At 31.7% G+C, this 16322-nt stretch overlaps 1 protein-coding gene and 1 pseudogene across 1 annotated transcript; one reads left to right on the forward strand and one right to left on the reverse strand.

Moving 5' to 3' along the window:
* Positions 1–1573: 1573 nt before the first annotated feature.
* Positions 1574–2886, reverse strand: LOC107876567 (annotated as a pseudogene).
* Positions 2887–5466: 2580 nt separating this feature from the next.
* Positions 5467–7470, forward strand: LOC107876566 (protein SRG1-like). Its single transcript, XM_016723459.1, has 3 exons — positions 5467–5597; positions 6330–6654; positions 7204–7470. Exons 1-3 carry the CDS (start codon positions 5467–5469, stop codon positions 7468–7470), a joined length of 723 nt encoding a protein of 240 aa, XP_016578945.1.
* The last annotated feature ends 8852 nt before the right edge of the window (positions 7471–16322 follow it).

The raw sequence follows: 16322 nt of genomic DNA on the forward strand, positions 1-16322 counted from the left end.
GAAAATTTATCAACCAAAAAAAGGTATATTAGAAAGGTTAAATATATAGTTTTTTTAAAAAATAAAAATGAGTATATCAAAAGAATTGTCACAAATAAATAAGCTAAAAGAGGTTAGCTGTAATATCATATTCCACGAGAAAGATTATTGTTACAAAGCCGAAGCCAAATATGAGGAGAAATCTCTGAAATTATCCTTTAAATATTCGAACATTATAAAGAAGATATCATAGCAATTCTTTTCATATTAATATAGTGAACAAATAACTTTAAACAATTGGGATAAAGTAAATACAAAAATGTTATGAAAGAACATACACTGTCTGATTTATAAGAAAAGACTTGTAACAATGACCAATTTCAAAGTTCACTAACAAAAAAGTTTCTTCTTAATCGGTATACATGAAGTCATATACAGTCTTGAAAATTACCTCATCACATGATGGGACGAACAAATTCAACTCTTCGTTACCAAAAACCTATTTCATCAAAACAAAAAAGAATGTTAGAATATGTAAATTAGCGTATGCACAAGATTCACCTCCAATTTATATATAGTCCATCGAAAAAAGTTTAAGAGGCATAAGAATTAAATATTGACACAATTATGAGGAATTAATACTCATTAAATATAATTAAAATTACGCAAGTGAAGAAATATAATTAAAATTACGCAAGTGAAGAAACTATTACGAATAAAATTGTTAGGGAATGTGAGTTAGGGAATGTGAAATAACTTCTTATAGCAAGTGATATTAATATGGCAAATGAATGGAGAGATGGAACATACATTGTTTTATTTAATAAATAGAGTGAATTGAGAGAAAAATGTCAAAAAACTGAGAAAAAATATTTAAGTGATATTAATATGGCAAATGAATGGAGAGATGGAACATACATTATTTTATTTAATAAATAGAGTGAATTGAGAGAAAAATGTCAAAAAACTGAGAAAAAATATAAATAGAAATTTTGGCCAAAGAAGCATGACACATCAGCTGTCTCCTGTTTCTCTTTTATTATTATACTAGGAAAATTGATCACGCTTCGCGCAGTGATAAAAATTTAATTATTTTCTTCAATCAATTTTATATTTTCTTTAGATTTATTTATGTTGTGGTCATCCTAATACTTCATGCTTCTATATAGTATATAAGTAGTAGATAAAAAAATAATAAAAATAGAAAAGACATATATAGTCATCGTCAATAAAATCATGCCATGTTCAATCCGCAACCATTGTCTGTCCAGAAAACCTTAAAGATGCATTACAAACTTCCTCTGTTACCATCACCATCAGGACTTTAATAGTATCTCTAGTATGAAGATGACGAGCTCACAATGCTCCTGATGCTCCTTCTGAAACTCTTTAAGCTCAACCATATCACAAAATTTGAAATAATTTTGGGAATTACAACACATTATGCTCAAATATATAGGCAAATATATTTCCCAGCTTTTTCAAGAAGTTTTTGGATAAATACGAGTGCAAGATGATGTTTTTTAAAAAAATATGCATTCGATCATATTTACACATTACAAGACCTTAGGGAAAGGCTAAAGAGAGTGATGGCTTATTTGGGATGGGAAAACTTTTGTTGTGATTCAAGCAAAGTTGCATAAAGTAGCTGTTTCCAAAAATCTGGTACACCAAGGTGGCACCAATGGCTGCAGTCTTGGAACATCCCAGGCCTCCTCTTTGATTTTGCTTTTGTGAATATTGAAGGGTGGCCTTCTTTTCTATAGTCTGTCATCTTCGTAATGTTGAGATAAACAAGTGGTGCTTTAATTTCTGATATTACTGATTCAAGAACTCTCATCATCCATGGATATGGTCCCAATTGAGACTCATTTTTTATCAGTTGTCTTTCCATCACAGTTTTCTCCTAAGCTCCATTGACTACCTTTGAAATAAGAAGCTGAGTATCCCCTAAAAAACACCCTAGTTTTACTGCTATTGATAGTAGTATCAACCGAATGTGCCCGTGTCTTTAATGCCTTAATATATGCATCTGTACTTCCAATTTGTCGTACATATGATTCTCTTCTTGAAAGTAGTTATTCACTTTGTGAGTTTTCTGGTGAGTCCACTAATAACCAGTGTTGAAGATGATAACGTCATCATCATGGTACTTAGTAAGAGAGCTATGGATTATTCCAGTCGTAGAGTTTCGCGGCGTGCTCCAGCTTTATCCGAGAACTTCCATTCTTGAACTAAGAGTGGCGATTTTATGAAGTCAATTGAGCATTTGAAATCATTAAATTTGAAGGAATAAAATCCTTGACATCTGAACTCATAGCATCCAGAAACTTCATTCACTTTGTTTTTGTCATTGAGTGAGTTTCTGAAGGCACAAACCAGAGATTCCCAAATGTTCCTGTTCAATGAATCTCCCACAAAAACTAGTCTTTTCCCCTTTAGCATCTTCAGCATTTTCAACTTATCAAACTCTGGGATATAACAACTATGTGGGTTCCATCTAAGCCTGAGATAATCTGTTTCATGACGTCCATTCTTGAAACAGGTGAAAGTATTATCAACAAATGAACAAGAACCAAGTTTATAAAGTGATTGAAGATCATTGTCCTCTATCCACTCACCATAAAAAATATCACAAGGAGAAGAAGTGTCCTCTTTAATAGCAACATAAATCCAAGATTTTCTTGGGAATTTTATGGGTGCTAAAATCGTACTGCTAGTTCTGTGAGAATGAATGGAAGAAAAAAATTAGTCAAAATGAAGACGAGAAGCAAGAATCTTAGTAGTGATGACAGACAGAGAGGTGTTGGAGATAGAGAAGAAAATGAGGAGGATGAGGAGGGTTAAGGTGAAGAAGAAGAGAGTGAAGAAACCAAAAACTTGGGTTCTTGATTTTAACAGAAACATTTTTTAGAAGAAGCAGAATTCCCTCAAACAAGCCACTAATAGAATGTAATTCTCTGGATTGTTGGTTTCTCAATAGGCCCTCATTAAGTTACCATGGTTGTTTTAATTTATTTGTGCAAGATAATTTTAGATCATAGTTCTAACACATCCACTAAATACTTCCTAACCGACAAAAAGTAACACCATGATTTACTAAGTTGACTTATCATTTATAAATTATCAGTGAACTTAAGTAGTTGAGGATGATAAGATTTGTCAAGTGGATATGCCTCAACAAAGCTGACCTTCAAATTTAATGTCATTTTCATGTGCATCTTCCAACATGGATATTCCAACAGGGACCTTGATATAGTTTCCTTCTCCATTCTTGTCAACAAAAGTTAAAGATATTGTGTAAATCACAAAAAGAGACAGATATTATGACGATCATTTCAGTAAAGTTACAGTATAAGTTACGGTATTTTACCCAATGTGTGTACATGGTGCAACTATGATGATCATTTCAGAGGTCAGTTATTAGCCATCTCCCTCAAAAGACATACAGCACAACTCGAAATGTAGTACCATCTAAAATAGTTCACTATCTCTGTAATTTTTCTCCTCATAGTAACAACATATTCCTACAATTGTCAAAAAATAATTTGTAATCATTTATCTCGTTGAAATGTTGAAACGGCAAATCAATATATAAGAAGATATAGATGAGCTGTATATTATCACTCTAATCAAACTCCAATAAATTCTTAATTTTCATCTGGTTCATAAACATCTCTTTCTCTTTCGGAATACTATTAATATTAGAGCTTTCATACTGGGAACTCTATCTACCAAGACTTAGGCCTATAGGAAGAATTCACCAAGTGTCGCCTTTATTTGAATTTGAACCTGGTTCCCAAGGTTGTTACTTCAACTATCCAACCCCTATCTCTTTGTAGTTATAAGAGCACCTTAGTAATTCTCTCACATAATAAGTCTCCTATTGAAACTTGTGCCTAGAATGTGACTGATACAACATGTATATCAACTCTTCAGTATAAAATATGAAAACAACAACTGCCTACTTCTTCAAGCAAATAACCAGCTTTTAGTATGGTAACTTAAATATTTTAAAGTTATAGATGTAAAATAAAAAAAATCCAAGAGAAAAAGCACACTGATGAGAACATTATACATTCACATAGCAATATAGAAGCAATTCATAACCACTTAGAATAGACCATAGGATAACATGTCCATAACCCGACTTTGTAATATGGTAATACTGCTTTTTCTGAATAGAGACAACCCTCTCAATGTGAATTGTATTCAAGAAACACACAACTAAACCAGCAAGATAGGAGTACAACAAAATAAAGAAAATGGGCAACAAACTTCCTCTACACTCCTTGAAAAGGAAACGACGATCAATTTGTTACTTTTTTTAAAAGGTTGGGGTTTGGGTGGGTTAGGGATGATGATAATCAATCAAGAGGACAAGAAAAACCAACTATAATGACATCTTCAAGACATACTAACCATATAAGTCAATTCAAGAAAATTTTAATGCACTTCTCAGATAAAATACATAATTATCTGAGCTTGCGCATAGCTGTTCTTGGTGAAAACTTTCTAAAGCTCTACGAATAGGATCTTTCTCAATTTTGGAGAAAGAACGCTGAACTCCTGAAGTTGAAGTGGCACTTTGCAAGTTGATAAAATTGGGATTCCCTTCATTATTCAAATCAATTTGTCACTTTATTTGGAAGGGGGGGTCAGGGATGATGGTAATCATCAAAGAGACCAAGAAAGAACAATTATACTGACATATACCAAAGACATACTAACCATAGAAGTCAAATCAAGAAAACTTGATGTACTTCTCAGATAAAATGCATAATTACCTGAGATTAGGGATAGCCTTTCTTGGTGAAAACATTCCAAAGCTCTACGAATAGGATATTCCTCACCTTTGGAGAAGGAACACTGAGCTCCTGAAGGTGAAGTGGCACTTTGCAAGTCGATAAAATTGGGACTTCCTTCATTATTCAAATTAATTTGTCACTTTTTTTAAGGGGGGAGGGGGGTAAGGGATGATGATAATCAACCAAAAAGCAAAGAAAGAACAACAATAGCGCTATCTACAAGGACATACTAATCATAAAACTCAATTCAAGAAAATTTTTATGCACTTCTCAATACAAAATTACCTTGGGGATAGCTTTTCTTGGTGAAAACATTCTACAGCTCTATGCATAGGATCTTCCACACGGCTAACTTCACATAATGGTTGTACAACACTACAACTTTCTCAGCTTCTTCGACAGTGCTCATCATCACAAACCCAAATCCACGACTCCTATCAGTCTCCCTATTGTAAATAACCAATAAAAAAAAATTCAATTCCACAAATAATAAAGCTCGATTGGAGTGCAAAGTGACAATGTTGTATTGCTTCAGACTAATTCATTTACAAAGAGAAGTGTTATTCTGAAATCTCCAAGTTCTTCTGTTTGTTTACCTGAGAGTTGCCAAAGAATGGGGAATATGCTACTTGACTTTCACACCCTCATCAAATACGACCTAGAACCCTCACATTGATCTATGTCTTCTTGGGGAGTCATCAACAATCAGTGGATACCAAATCCTAAGGTAGTTAAGTACATGATCTTGATAGGAGGAACTGAATCAACTGGGATTCAAACCCGACTTCATCAGTTTGAGAGATCACTGATGTATTTGCTGTTGAGACACTTGAAATAACTCCTCCCGTGAACCTTGAATCCACTGTTAATGAAGGTACTTGTTTCCTTAACCTTTACCCTGGATATTTAAGTGCAATATTATAAATAATTTAAGAATCTAAAAGAGCATTTACTCACATCATGATATTAGAGAATCAAAATAATTTAGCATAAAAAAGACTCTTGAACCTCCATTGAATTTACAAATGCAGAATTAACCTTCAAAGATTATTAGTAGCACTACTTGTCAGGTAAAATAGGGAGAGGGTTCTTATTTTCAGCAACAACACTAAGTCACTAACAACTACATCCCAGTGTAGTCCCACAAAGTGTAGTATGTGGAGGGTAGAGTGTACGCAGACCTTACCTCTTCTAGCTCGGATGTAGAGAGGTTGTTTCCGACAGACCCTCAGCTCAAGTAGACAGTCCAAAGCATTCCCAATAAAGAAAGTAATAGCAGTATAGAAACAACAAACTAATAACAATAGTAGGCAGCTAGCACAGAACGGATCAAACAACAACGCCTACAAATTTGACATGAATGTAGTAATAGTTTTGGAAACTAACGTAGGTTAAAATATACTGATCTGAGAGTTAAAAGTTATTTATATTATTTTCAGTATACATAATTTAAATCTGAGTTAAACTTGAGATATGTGGTACGGTTGCCTCATGCTAACTAATATGCAAGATATTGGCTAATTAGATGTTGTATTAAAACAGAGAAATAGTGGAACTATATGCAGCTGAACTGAAAATATTGGCTTTGGAGATTATTGATTTTCTAGCAAAAACATTGAATATGGATGAAGAATACATTAGGGAAATGTTTGGAGAAGGAAGACATTCAACGAGGATGAATTACTACCCACCATGTCCACAACTAGATAAAGTGAAAAGACTCACACCTCATTCAGATGTCGTTGCCCTCACAACTCTCCTTCAACTCAACCAAATGGAAGGACTTCAAATAAAAAAAGATGGTGTGTGGATTCCTATTAGTCCTCTTCCTCATGCCTTCATTATCAACATAGGTGATATCTTGGAGGTAAATAATTAAGATGTTATGTTGGCCTATCCTTTCAAAAAGAATCTTAATTATCATGTCAGTTATCATTTTTATCCAGTTATCAACTCATAATGTAATATATGTTGCTCGAACTCTGCATAAGATGTTACCGCGCACTGATCTTCCAAAAGAAAAAAATGCACGCATCCAGTGGCATGTTTGAAGAATTCGAGCAAAATAACAAGTAATTTCTTTGAAGTGATTGCAGTGTAAGTATTATTTATGCTGTCAATGTCAATACTGAAATTTACGAGGACTATATACAACAGAATACATTATTTCTTGCTACAGCGCGCGTAAAAGAGCATAAAACCTTGTTAGACTACATTTTTTCACTTTTGTGTTATCAGATCTGGTGCTGGTTTTGCGCATCAAACTATTATGTCTATACCTTTTGATATCCTATACTCTGTTAAATGAGAAGTATATTTACAATACTGACTCCACATATGTTTGGACTTACGATGAGTTCTACAAGCATAATAGTTTTAATGAGTCTGATATTCCAACATGTATATTTATCTGCAGATAGTGAAAAATGGAGCCTATCGTAGCATTAAGAACAGAGCAATGGTTAACAACAAAAAGGAAAGACTTTTAATTGTAACATTTTACAGCACAAGATTTCACAGACAAATTGGTTCTGCTCCAAGTATCATTTCTGCTAAAAATTCGGCAAAGTTCATAAGTATTGGAGCTGTAGATTATGGTAGAGGTTATTTTGCTCGTAAACTTGATAAGAAATCATACTTATATGTTATGAGAATCGAAAATTCTGAGAATCCAGCAAGTTGAAGCTTTACAATATTGGCTCAGCTTCTTCGACATTGCTCATCGTCACAAACTCGAATCCAAGACTCCTATCAGCCTTCCTATTGTAAATAACCTAAAAAAAAAAAAAATTCAGTTTCACAAATAACAAAGCTCTAATTTTTCTATCTTTTTTAAAAAAAGCTCAAAACTTGAGCCATTATTACTCAGCAATCTCAACAACACCAGTCTGTTGGAAAAGTTGAGCCAACCCTTCACTATCTATATCATAAGGTAAATGCCCAAAGACAATTTCGCATCCTCGGGAGGTTCTTGATACTCCTCCGCTTCCGTTGTCATAACATGTGTAATAGGAAATATTTATTGAGACTGTTTCTCTAATAAATGTGTGTATTATCTTAATTTTTTCACCAAAAGAACGAGTAAAAAATGAGAAAAAAAATAAATGCAAATGTTGGCTTCTTAGACATGTCACATCAGCATGGTCTTGATTCTCTTTTATATAGAGAGAGATTGAATTGTGAAGAGTGATTTGAACTTTTTATCTTTCACTAAAACTCTCTGCAATAAAAAAAATATTTTTTTCAGTTTTTTTCTTAAATTAATTATTTAGTCAAGAAAAATTCTAATGACCACAAAAAGGAAAAGAACAAGTAGGCGATCGGTAGACATCCGAAAATTAATTATATTGCATGCCACATAACTTGCTGACACTCTTTTCATGTTTATATTTGTGGTAAAATAAGGCTCCTAAATTATATGTATTCTAAATTTGATTAGATTTAGAATTTTATTTATTAATTTGTTTTATTTTTTTCCTCAAATTCTTTAATTAGTGAGTTGGTAAGAAATAAAATATTTTTCTTAGAAAAAGAAGCACTATCATAAATAATTTGATACAATATTTGATCTAGGTAAGAAATCATAATATTTAACATGCTTAAATCAATTAAAATTTTACCTTATATAAAAAAGACTTGTACAATTTTATTTATGTAATATTTTGGATGGGATTACAAGAAATGTACGACTTCTCAAACTTTTTTTCTTTCTTATTTTGATATTTTAATTTTGATTTTGATTGAAGTTGTTTTATGCATGCACTAACATCATGCTTTATTCCTTTTTCTTTCTTTTAGTTGATAGCATTAAAAATTATATATGAATTATACATAATCAACAATTGACAATAAAAATGATGTATAGTTATTTTTTTCTTGTGTAAAATATATGGCATTTTTAATCTTTAAAAAAAAGTTTAAAATATATGATTAAAAAAGTATATGAAAATTTAATATGGATGAACTTGGGGGGTTTGGGCCACAGGTAACAAAAGAGATTTAAAATGAGGTGTATGTAACATAAGTCTTAATAATTGAGTAGAGGTGGCAATTACTTAATTATGAATTAAGAAAGTTTGGAAAATTTCAAAATAACCCACAAGTTTTTAAATTTATACTTTGATCCAAATGTTAGTTAATATAACGGGGAACGAAGGAAAAAAAAACGCCTTTTTCTCTATCCTCATCCGTTGTTATTTTCTCTCTCTGCGCGATATTTGTTGTTCATTGTTGTTGCTGCTTTATTCATCATCTTCTGATTCATTATCATCAACGTATACTTCATTATCATCTTCATATTCTTCTTGTTGACTATTGTTGTTGTTGTTGTTGTTGTTGTTGTTGTTGTTGTTGTTGTTACCCCAACTGCTACTCTTTGACCAAATTCTTATGTCAAATTTTATTTTGTAAATCACTTTCAACTTTGGAATTTACTTGAGAGGAGACTTTGGTAAGTCAGATTATGCTTTTTAGTTGAATTGGTCATCTGGGTAACTACTAGTGCGTTGTTTTTTCAATAATAGCTAGCACGCGACCATGAATGCAATATAAGAGTAATCTGTTTAAATAGATCCATTATTTGTGGCACCAGATAAATGTTCTGTTGTAACAGTAGACTCATGTTGGATTCATTTTTATGGTTCTAGGTGCCCGTAATATGGTTCGAATAGATGGGTATTCCGTTACACCAGATTAGTAATCTGTTTCAACAGATAAATAATTTGTTTTATCAGATTACTAATATGTTTTGAACAACAAAATACAGCTCCTCTCGCAACCTAACAGATAACTCATATGTTCTTGCTATTGATACTGGAATTAAATTATTCCTTAATTGTAGACATGTCATTCGTTAAGAAATAGAAATAGACAACACGAAAATTAAATAAGAAATAAAAAGTCTAGTGCATCAAACATAATTTTTTATAAAACAAAAAAATACATAGATAAAAGAAAAAAAAAACTTAATTATTATTATTATCATTATTATTTGTATGGTCAGCCGGCCAATCTTCAACCGGCAGCAGCAACGCCTTCCTCAGCCTGCGGAATTCCTGCAGCATCCTTACTCTGATGGCGGCCAACTCCCAATGCAGGTCATGAACCTCCTTCTACAGTTCCCGCATGGCGTCTCGTAAAATAGCGACATCCCACACAGGATCAGCCATATCTAGAAAACACATAAGTTGACAAAACACACGTAAAAACAAAAGTAAAGAAAAGAAAGAATTCGAATGTAATGTAATATACAACAAATATTTACACAAAAATCAAGAAAAAAACTTACCAGAGACGGGAAAAAGCTATCAAAGTCCTTGAAGAGGAAGTAGTTGAAGGTGTAACAAGAGCAAGGAATAAATAGTGTGTAGTAGAACAAACGACTGAGTAAGGGACCTATTTATAGAGGATTGAACTTGAATGAGTTAGGCAAAAAATCGCAACTGTTCACCTCCATTTATTAATGACATTCTTGATTATTGTAAAAAGTTATGAATTAATTAAATTAAGCAATATTATGATAAGTCATGACTTTTCATCTTTATTATTATTAATAATTAGTTCTTTCCAGGAACCGTTTTTTACACTGAGTTGGACAATAGATTATATATCTGTTGCATCAGATTACTCATCTGTGACAACAGATATATAATCCGTTGCAACAAATAGATAACGTGTTACATCAGATAATATATCTATTGCAACATATAATCTATGTATCTTTTAAAAAAAAATTATCTTCATGACATCTAAATTTTCTGACTTTTTAATTATATAAATTTATAAATTTATAAAGCAGATTTAAAGGCGCAACTGTTTACCTCAATTTATTAATGACATTCTTGATTACTGTAAAAAGTTATGACTTAATTAAATTAAACAATATTGTGATAAGTCATGATTTTTCAGCTTTATTATTATTAAAATAATTAGTTCTTTCCAGGAACTATTTTTTTTACACTAGTTGGACAAAAGATTATATATCTATTGCATCGGATAAATCATCTGTTACAACAGATATATCATCCGTTGCAACAAATAGAAAACATGTTGCATCAGATAATATATCTGTTGTAACATATAATATATATATATTTAAAAAAAAATTATCTTCATGACACTCAAATTTTTTGAATTTTTAATTATATAAATTAATAAAGCAGATTTAAAGGAACAGTTCACCACCATTTATTAATGACATTCTTGATTACTGTAAAAAGTTATGACTTAATTAAATTAAGCAATATTGTAATAAGTCGTGACTTTTCAGCTTTATTATTATTAAAAAAATTAGTTCTTTTCATGAACCATTTTTTTTATACTGAGTTGGACAATAGATTATATATCTGTTGCATCAAATAAATCATCTGTTACAATAGATATATCATCCGTTGCAACAAATAGATAACCTGTTGCATCAGATAATAAATCTGTTCAATTTATAATATATATACTCCCCCCGTTTTATTTTAGTTGGTCATCTTTCTAAAAATATTTGTTTCAATTTGGTTGTCCATTTGATGAGATCAAGAGGATTTTATTATGTTCTTTCAATACTACCCTTAACATTAAATGACTAAACAAAGTGTATTTACTCAAACATATATTTTCAAAGCATAATTAATAAGACTAATTTGGTAAATAAACTCCTAATTAATATTTTCTTAATGGGTGTGCCAAGTCAATAGAGGCCAATTAATATGAAACGGAGGGAGTATTTTGTTAAAAAATAAATTATCTTCATGACATCCAAATTTTTTGACTTTTTAATTATATAAATTAATAAAGCAGATTTAAATGCACAACTGTTCACCTCCATTTATTAATAACATTCTTGATTACTGTATAAAGTTATTGATTTAATTAAATTAAGCAATATTGTGATAAGTCATGATTTTTCAGCTTATTATTATTAAAATAATTAATTCTTTCTAGAAATTATTTTTTTACACCAAGTTGGACAACAAATTATATATCTGTTGCATCATATAAACCATCTATTACAACTGATATATCATTCGTTGCAACAAATAGATAACTTGTTCCATCAGATAATATATCTGATGCAACATGTAATATATATATTTTTTAAAAAAAATAAATTATTTTCATGACATCCAAATTTTCTGACTTTTTAATTATATAAATTAATAAAGCAGATTTAAAGACACAACTGTTCACCTCCATTTATTAATCATATTCTTAATTACTGTAAAAAGTTATGAATTAATTAAATTAAGTAATATTGTGATAAGTCATGATTTTTCAGCTTTATTATTATTAGAATAGTTAGTTCTTTTCAGGAATCGTTTTTTTACACTGAGTTGGACAACAGATTATATATCTGTTGCATCAGATAAATCATCTGTTACAACGGATATATCATCCATTGCAACAAATAGATAACTTGTTGCATCAGATAATATATCTGTTGCAATATAATATATATATATATATATATATATATATATATATATATATTTTAAAAAAAATTATCTTCATGACATCCAAATTTTTTGACTTTTTAATTATATAAATTAATAAAAATGATTTAAAAACAATAATATTTCTGGTGAGTTTTTTACGGTTTAAATTGTGTTTATCATTTATTCATTATACTTTTCTGTGAAAAGAAATGACTTAATTAATCAAGATGGTGAATTTTTTATTGTTGTGACAAGTGATGACTTTTCAGCTTATTAAATTTAAATAACCTTTTTCTCAATTTAAAAATCGAATACACCTGGTTTTCAATAACCATTTCTTTAATAACCATTTTTATTAATTGAGTTATGGCAACAGATTGTATATCTGTTGCATCAGATAACCCATCTGTTTCAACAGATATACCATCTGTTGCTATAAATCGACTATATGTTTAAGGAGCTTTTTTGTTTTCTTCTAACTGATTCATCGGTCGGAACAGATGAGGAATTTGATGAATCAACAGCGTTTTTTATTTTTGTTTGTTGAATGTATTTAGACAAAAGTCACAGTCACGACTATTCATTCACTTTCTTCTTAACAATCATATCATCATATATCTTAATTAAATTAATCCAATGTTGTGATTTTTTAAATTAAATAATCTTTCTTTTACGATTATAATATTATTTAGTTCCTTATTATTTATTAACGAACCATTTTTAGAAGAATTTCTCATCATGACTTTTTACCATCATCTGTTGCCACAAGTGCTCAATCCCTACCTCCAACCATCTACATGTTGAGAATAGGGAATAAATAGAATGATAATTAAATATTGAATAAGAATTAAAAATTCAAAGTCAACCAAACCAAACCAAACATATACATGGATTTTTTCGAATCTCTTATAGGTAAATCGGATATAAAAAGGAAAATACATACGCTAAAAGAAAGAAAAAACATAACCTAATTATTATTATTACTACTACTACTATTATTATTACTATTATTATTGTCAACCTGGCAATTTTCATCCGACAGCAGCTGGGCCCTACTCATTCTTGCTCCGAAGTCCAGCCAAATCCCTCTGGAGTTCATCAAACTGCCTTTGAAGTTCCTGCAAGGACTCGATATGAATTTTTTTGTACAAATCTGGATCAGCCATATTAGTATTGTAAGTATAGTAGAATGAACGAGTGAGCGAGAGAAGGCCGGAGGGACCTATTTATAAAATGATTGAATTGGAAGGGACTGGACTTAGTCAAACAAAAAGCCACGACTGTTCATATCCCTTAATTAAATAAAATTGGTGACTTTTCGACTATGTAAATTAAAAAAAATGGATCTAAATACAACATTTATCTTTTTATTGTATTTCAGAAAAAGATAGATTGGTAATCTGTTGCAAAATATATTTCACCTGTCAGATAACTTATAACATATTGACAATCTGTTGCAACAGATGGATATATCAGTTTGCTTTTCCATCAGTTGTGGCATCTGTTGCACTTGCTAGTCATCTGTTTATTCAATTTCATCGATAGCAATCGATTTTTCTAAACACTTCTTAGCCAAACTTAATTTTTGCTCTTGGATTACTTCTCTTTTCCTCTTTGCATCCTTCAAGCTGGCCTCCAAATTAAATTTTTGCTCTTGATTGATGGCAAAAATTGAATTTGGAGGCCATCTTGAAGGATGCAAAGAAAAAAAGAGAAGCAATCCAAGAGCAAAAATTGAGTTTGGCCAAGAAGTGTTTAGAAAAATTGATTGCTCTCGATGAAATTGAATAAACAGAACTAGCAAGTGCAACAGATGCCACAGCTGATGGAAAAGCAAATTGATATATCCATATTTTACAACAGATTGTCCATATGTTGTAAGTTATCTGATAGGTGGAATATATTTTGCAACAGATTACCAATCTGTCTCTTTTCGAAATACAATAAAAATATAAAATGTTGTATTTAGTTCCTTTTTTTTAATTTACATATTCGAAAAGTCATCAGTTTTATTTAATTAAGGGATATGAACAGTCGTGACTTTTTGTTTGACTAAGTCAAGTCACCACTTCCAATTCAATCATTTTGTTATTGAGGTCATTAAGCTCAGTATAGAGCTCTTGATCTTTTGTGAGTTTATCAACGAGGACCACTTTCTTTCTTGGCATCTTTCTTATAATACTCCTCTTGGTCCTTCTTAGCTCTACGCAAGGTCAAAGAACTGTATGGAAGGTTCTTTTTGAGTTTTTCCAAGGCAAGCGCTCTCTCGGCTGGTAAATCCTGTGCTGCAGCATATATGGATAGTGCAGCACTCACTGCAGAACAGTTTTCTGGTAGAAGTAACTCTTGAGAAGACATAATCAGTAATCTATCGATATCACCTTTTGTTGTGTCAAGCATTTCTGTTGATATCTTATCTTCTACGAAGAAGATTGATCAGCAGCAAAAATAAGTGATTGAGATCATTTAATCTGTTGACTAACTCGAGCAAAAACATTTTCTGGATTATTAAACTTAACAGGGCAGTCTGGTGGTTTAATAACATCAGATGTCTGATTTTCGATTTAGCTAATGATGGGGAGATTTTGCCTTCCTCACCATCCTGAAAGAAAAAACACTCAAAATTAGATGGAGTATCTCTACATAACGATACAAGATAAACTAAGTTTAGCATTCAGTTTTTCCTTCCTATTCCTCCTGTTTTTATCTTCTCACCTTTATCTTACAGTATGTTGACATAATTCTCTGCTTCATGAGGAAAAGGCAATTAACCTACCGGGAAACTTATGACGCTGCCGATAGGATAATGGACCTCGACTTCTGCAAGAAACTTAAGGATAGGTATGATCAACTCAATGGGGAGGTGTTAGCCCTTGGCGTCGGACTTGATTTCCTAGTTCCTACGTTGGTCTTGGATGAAGAAGAAATGATAAAATATGTTGGAGGGGAGAGGTCAAATCCACACGACGAGAGCTAGACCGAGGTAAAAAAGATTTTTGCAGTCATTAGCGTGAGCGACATGCATTATCAGGCTGTTGAGATACTACTCGAGGAGGAAAAGATCAATTTTTATGACTGCAACGTACCTCTTGTCGATGATTTCGATCTTTTTCTCCTCGTGGAGCCACTGATGGTGTTGTTGCCCATCTTGTTGAGGGAGAGTAAACTGATGAATTATTTGCCAAAGAAAGTGTTGATGAAGAAATCATGGGATTTTGAAGGTCGAAATAAGGGAATGATCCTTCCAAAAGATGATGCCGCTAAAGCGAGCGGCTCACACGCTCTTACACACATCGAATGTTTGCTGACCGACACAAAAATGGCCGAGCCAATAAATTTTCTGTGAGACAAAGTTGTGGCAAACCTGCAAGAGGTCTGGGCTTATGGGGTACTAACTGGACGCTTGAAGCCTGTGTATATAGAAGAGCCTGTGAAATAAAAAATTTTAATTTCAAGTCACCCTTCACTTTATTATATGTACATGTAGTGGCAATAATTTTTTCTGATGAAAGTTGAGTTTTTTATAATGCAATAGATTGTCAATCTATTGTAAAATATTTTTAATCTGTTCTAGCAGATAGTTTATCTGTTGCAATAGGTTGGTAATCTGTTGCATTACGCCGATGTTATTTCTCTGAATAATCTAATAGTCTAAGTCTAATCTGTTGCAACAGTGGAAAAACCTATTTGATAATTTCAACAGATGCCCTAAATTTTACAACATATGCGTAAATCTTTTTGATATTTTCCAACAGTTACGCTTGAATATCCATGTGCTCGACAATACCAAATCAGTAGCAAATACACACACCACCATGAAAATTTCAGCAATTAGGCTTGAATATCCATGTGCTCAACAACACCAAACCAGTAGAAATAACGGTAATAATATAGTATCTTCTTGCTCGATTTTGTTTCACTTCGGAAGCCTTGACTTTGTTCAACAAACCCCAGATTACACGATTTGCTTGTGAAGGGTGTCGTTCTTCATACCAATAAAAGTAATCGCATCCACTCAATTTTTATAAAAAAGAGAACACAACTACAAAATAATTAAAAGTCAATAATTAATCAAATAATTAAATAAAAAAATATTACCTTTAAAATCTTA

The sequence above is a fragment of the Capsicum annuum genome, chromosome 7 (assembly GCF_002878395.1).
Source record: "Capsicum annuum cultivar UCD-10X-F1 chromosome 7, UCD10Xv1.1, whole genome shotgun sequence".
Taxonomy (NCBI): Eukaryota; Viridiplantae; Streptophyta; class Magnoliopsida; order Solanales; family Solanaceae; genus Capsicum; species Capsicum annuum.

Coding starts and splice junctions, on each gene's coding strand:
- LOC107876566 (XM_016723459.1), top strand. CDS start 5,467: ATGTCTTCTTGGGGAGTCATCAACAATCAGTGGATACCAAATCCTAAG. Junction 5,598..6,329: donor CAGTTTGAGAGATCACTGAT/GTATTTGCTGTT, acceptor GTATTAAAACAG/AGAAATAGTGGAACTATATG. Junction 6,655..7,203: donor ACATAGGTGATATCTTGGAG/GTAAATAATTAA, acceptor ATTTATCTGCAG/ATAGTGAAAAATGGAGCCTA.